The sequence below is a fragment of the Chlorella variabilis genome, assembly GCF_000147415.1.
Source record: "Chlorella variabilis unplaced genomic scaffold CHLNCscaffold_1, whole genome shotgun sequence".
Taxonomy (NCBI): Eukaryota; Viridiplantae; Chlorophyta; class Trebouxiophyceae; order Chlorellales; family Chlorellaceae; genus Chlorella; species Chlorella variabilis.
This window is the reverse complement of record NW_005435087.1, coordinates 2,845,343-2,850,281: the sequence shown is the minus strand read 5'-3', so window position 1 is coordinate 2,850,281 and position 4,939 is coordinate 2,845,343. Positions and strand designations below refer to the sequence as shown.

The 4,939-nt window shown below is 64.2% G+C and overlaps 2 protein-coding genes across 2 annotated transcripts; both read left to right on the top strand.

Moving 5' to 3' along the window:
• Positions 1-1,427: 1,427 nt before the first annotated feature.
• CHLNCDRAFT_133643 (hypothetical protein) lies at positions 1,428-1,836 on the top strand (the record flags this gene model as incomplete). The annotated part of the gene is made up of 2 exons (XM_005852203.1): positions 1,428-1,460; positions 1,636-1,836. The coding sequence occupies 2 exons, from the start codon at positions 1,428-1,430 to the stop codon at positions 1,834-1,836; spliced, it is 234 nt and encodes a 77-aa protein (XP_005852265.1).
• Positions 1,837-4,458: 2,622 nt separating this feature from the next.
• CHLNCDRAFT_18194 (hypothetical protein) lies at positions 4,459-4,731 on the top strand (the record flags this gene model as incomplete). Its single annotated transcript, XM_005852202.1, has 1 exon — positions 4,459-4,731. The coding sequence occupies one exon, from the start codon at positions 4,459-4,461 to the stop codon at positions 4,729-4,731; it is 273 nt and encodes a 90-aa protein (XP_005852264.1).
• Positions 4,732-4,939: the final 208 nt, after the last annotated feature.

Here is a 4,939-nt window from a genome sequence, read left to right as displayed (position 1 = left end):
ATGCCGAGTCCGTGGCTGCGACCGTAGACCGTGGGCCGGAAACTGCGGCCGCAGCTCGGCGGCACGTGGTTCTGTTCAAATCGCCAAGCGTGCAGCAGCGCCGAACCACGCTTCCCGGCCTCGGCGCATGCCTTCAGGGGCCCCCTATCGCTGGGCACACCCCTCCAACACCGAACATGCGCCCGGGGGGGAGGGCGGCCCGGGCTGCCCAGGCCAAAGTGGGCCGCCCTCGAGCAAGAGGCGGCCGGTCTGTGTGCTGAATGAATGAATGGATGCGTACTACTCAGGCATGCACGGTAGACCACAAGCGTTGGAGAGCTAGAGAGTCTCAAGCAACATGCGGCCGTAGTTTCCTGCCAGAAGGCCACAGCCACGGGACTCGGCGGCACGGCGTTTCGGTCCACGGCTTGCTGCCGCCGCCGTCGCAGGGGTGCTGCCTGCGGCGGCGGCGGCACGGCGTTTGGGTCCACGGCTTGCTGCCGCTGCCGCCGCCGCAGGGGTGCTGCCTGCGGCGGCGGCGGTAGCGCACGTGGCAACCCCCCGCGTTTCCTTGCCTCCCATCCACCGGACCCCGTCCTGCGCTTCACTTTGTTTAGGGAGGGGCTGCTCACTGCTCATTGCTCATTGCTCATCGCACACTGCTCAACGCTCATTGCCCTATATCCCACCCAGCCGCAGGACTCCACTGCCGCCCGCGCCCCGCCCCATCTGGCCGCTTGCGCGCCCCATCCCCTCTCGATGGGGCCCGCCCACACCGGGGCCTCCCCCCTCCCGCCCACTGCTTTCTCAACGGCCCCGAGCCGGGGCTGCCCTCATTGCATACATAGTGCGCCTTTCCCTGCTTTTCTAGTGACCTAGCGTTCCGCACTGCCGTTTGGCCAGCCCATGCTCCCGTACCGTTGCGTTTCTCCCCAATGCGCCATGCCACTTTGCCAGTCATACACACGTTTCGATGCGTGCCCTGTCAGCTGCTTGCGTTGCATGTCGCCTTGCTCCACCCCTGTTTTATTGCTTTCTCTGCTTTCGCCCGGTTCCCGTCCCGTTTCGGCGGGGAGTCTATGTTGCAAGCTAGTTCTTGCTTTACCAGACTTTAAGCCCACACAAGCACAAGCTGGCTCGCCCGTCTTCCGCCGCATCCGCCGGGTGGGGCTGCTGGCCAACCGCTGCCAGGTGGCAGGGTGCGAGCAGGAGCTGAAGCTTTCGTACCACAAAGTGAGGTGGCACATGCATGCATGGAGGCGGAACCTGCTGAGGAGCATGTGGCCTGCATTGGCATGCAACACCAGAAGAGCCGCCGCGCGGGCACACCATTGCTGGGGGCTGCCGGCGTGGTGCACGAAACATTGATTGATTGATATGCTGGCCCCACATATGCAACGCAGAAGTACCACATTTGTGCAGCCTGCTTCCGGATGCCCAGCGTCCTGATGGAGGGCCAGCAGCAGCGCTTCTGCCAGAAGGTAGGCACTGTCAGACCCGCTCTATTTTCGCATATGCATACGGACAATGTGTATACCAGAGTGCCAGTGGTTGGCGCCTGGTGTGGGCTTCCAGTCTGATTTCAGCACAAGCCAGCTTGCACCACAGGCCTAGCAACCCGCCATTGGCCCAGCTCCATGCGCCCATGCCGTGCAGTGCGGCCACTTCCAGCTGCTGTCTGCCTTTGTGGGCCTCAAGCGCACCTGCCAGATGGCTCTGGATCAGCACAATGAGCGGCGGCGGGACAAGCAGAAGCGCAAAAGGGGCCAGGCTTGGCTCGGCCCCAGCGGCAACGGCGACGGTGGTGGGGGCGCGTGGGCTGGCAGGCAGCAGCAGCAACAGCAGCAGCAAAAGTAAAGGCAGCAAGGCATGGGACCAAGCGCAATCACAACAGCGATCGTGGAGCGGGCTGGCTCCTTAGTCCGCATCGACGTCCACCCGACGTCGATGTCGCCTCGTGAGCCACCCGCCGTGGCCATGCATATGATGCCTCCCAGGTTCCCTCCCATGCCGCCGCCGGAGCCATCATGGCAGGCCGAGGAGGCACAGCCAGAGCTGGGAAGGAGCATGACATTGGCAGCACAGGCAGCAGCGGGAGGCCATCGGGCACAGATGCAACAGCACTTTGAAGCAGATGCGCAGCAACCACTGCAGCCACCAACTGGTGAGGGCTGCCACAGTGTGCTTGGAAGGGCACAAGGGGGCAGACCTCGCTTTGCAGCTCACAAGCTGACGCCCGCTGCCCCACGCTGCACCAATGGCTTGCTGTGCAGAGCCGCTCAGTGCCACGGCGGCCACGCAGGCTGCGGCAGCAGACGCTCAGCCACATGTGCATGGGCATGTACATGGGATGCTAAGCTTCGCTTCTCTGCGGGTTAGTAGGGCTGCAGCCTCTGCGTGGCATCGCAGGCTGCAAGGGCCTGTGCATGCAGCCATAGGCGGGTACAATGTGTGCCCAGCACACAGGCCTGGCAGAAGGAGCCCACAGACGCTAGATACACCCATGTCGACGTATTGCCTGCCTGCTGCCTGTTCGCTGCCTGCGTGCTCCCTGCAGGAGATGCAAGAGCTTCAGCAACTGCACCTGCAGAGGCTCGATTCAGCCTCCAGTCAGCTAGGGCTGCTGTCATCCCTGTTCGGCAGTCTCATGAAGCTGAGGCACCAGGAGCACCGGACGCTGGGGCCGCTAGTAGCGGCGACCGCATCGCTGCCAGCATCGCCTCCCAGCCAGCTGCTGTCGCTGGTGGACCAGCGGATGCCAGCCATGCAGCAGCAGCAGCACCACCACCACCACCACCACCTGCCGCTCCTTCACCAGTGCCTGCCAGTTGCACAACAGCAGCCGGAGCAGCGGCAGGCATTTGACGCTTCGCTGCCGGTGCAGGCAATACCGTCCAGCCAGCTACTGTTAAAGGCTCTGCAGCTGACAGAGGCACAGCAGCAGCAAGCGCAGCACCAGCACCAGCACCAGCACCGCCACCACCAGCACCAGCAGGCTCTGCAGCTGACAGGGGCACAGCAGCAGCAATTGCGCTTGCAAGTGCAGCAAGCGCAGCAGCTGCAGCAGCACCACCACAGGCACCAGCAGCAGGAGGAAGCGTTGAAGTTGCTCTTAGCCAGGCTGGGGGCAGCTTTGGGAGCCACAGTGCCGCCCAGCCAGCCGCCTGTGCCTGCGCCTGGCCAGTGGCTCCCAGCGAGCCAGCCACCGCCGCCGTTCGGCCCACCGGCCTCCGAGCTTGCGGCCGTGCTTCGAATGGCAGCTGCGCAGCCTGCAAGGTCGGCATGGGCTGGCGGCACGAGCACGGGCCTGCCACACACCGCTGGGCCCAGTCTGGAGCAGCTGGCACGATTTGAAGTGCAGGTGAAGGTTTCCACCATGGGCATGCTGCCATGCTACTGCAACCGTGCGCTTGGCTCCCTGTACAGTCTGTATATGCATATGGCGCCACCTGCGGATCACCACACCACCGCCACTCGTTCACTGAAACCCGCTATCCACTTCCCCTGTGCCCTGCAGCGGCTGAGGGAGATGGTTAGCTCAGGCCATCCCACTGAAGCCGCAGCCGCGGTGCCCGCGCAGGCACAGTCCGCAGCCGCGCTGCCTGTCGCGCCAGCCCCGCAGCCTGAGGCTGCTGCGCCGCAGGTTGCAGCTACGGCTCCACCAGCAGCAGCGGCACCTTCGCCAGAAGCGGCAGCTGCAGCCTTGCCAGGACCAGCAGCGGCGACCCTGGCTGCCCCGCCCCTGGAACCTGCGCAGGCACAGCTCAGCGACCAGCAGTTTGAGGCAGCGCTGGTGCGCCTGCTTCAGGCAGTGGTGGATGCGGCACTCAATGCTGGAGCGCCTGCCGGCGATGGGGGCAAGTAGTGAGGGTCCACCGCGCAACCACCCTTGAGACAGTCACAGCGCAACGGCAGGCCTGACCGCTGCTGACTCTGCAGCAGCGCAATCCTGCCGCTCGGAATACGTAACCAGACACAAGTTGGCTGCGGTCGTCACCCGCAACCTAATCATCAGCCTTTCTTTTGAAGTACCTTTGCCTTCTGAACTCACCATTCAATATCATCTCATCTGTCCACATTGCTTGGAATCCCATGCCTTGATTATCATGATTAGAGCCATTCCGAAAAAGTGAGTCTTTTCCTGCGCACTTGTTGCAGTCTTGAGCGGCCCCTGCCCGACCTTCAGTCGGGTGACCCCTCTTTCAGTCCACCATGCCTGGGAGGCTACACCAACACGCGGGCCGATTCATGGGCAGAGTAAAATGACATGGCTTGGTAGGGCAGACGTGGCCAGCCAGGCGGCGAGGCTTATGTGGCGGCGCCCCGTCACCGCTGTTGGAAAAAGCCTTTCGACGTGCTTTCTTTGCCGTCCCTAGCGTCCGTTCGTACCCTGCCTGCATCTCCTACCGCACTTGAGAGTGCCTTCTCCTCGTCCTGTTTGAGCTCCCCGCCAATGCCGCCCCTCCTCGCCTGAGCACCATGGGAGACGCCGCGCGAGCCTTGGACAACGCCCACGAGATTGCCAAGCTGCTTGATTGCGGGCTGGACAAGGAGACTCTCAGCACTTGTATTGCTCTGATTGAAGCGGGGGTGAACCCGGAGGCGAGTGCATCGCAGCCGCGATCGGCTGCCGAGCCCCCGGAGGGAGCCCGCGCGACAGCCAGTGCCAGTGTGTACCCGCCGCCACCGCTGGCGCCGCCCGCTTGCCCGCTTGTCGCCGATGCCCTGTTTTGCTTCTGTCCGGCGTGCTGACCTGCCTGCAGGCCCTGGCCGAGGTGGTCAAGCGCCTCAGGAAGCAGGCGGCAGAAGGCGCGGAGCAGGCGGCAGCTGGCGGCGGCAGCGCCGGCGCCGGCGGCACCCGGTACGAGCTTGCCAGGCAGCTACAGGTGCCCACTGCAGCCCGGCTTGACCTTCCCAGCACGGTAGCCCCTTGCATGCTGCCGGCCATGGCATTCCCAGG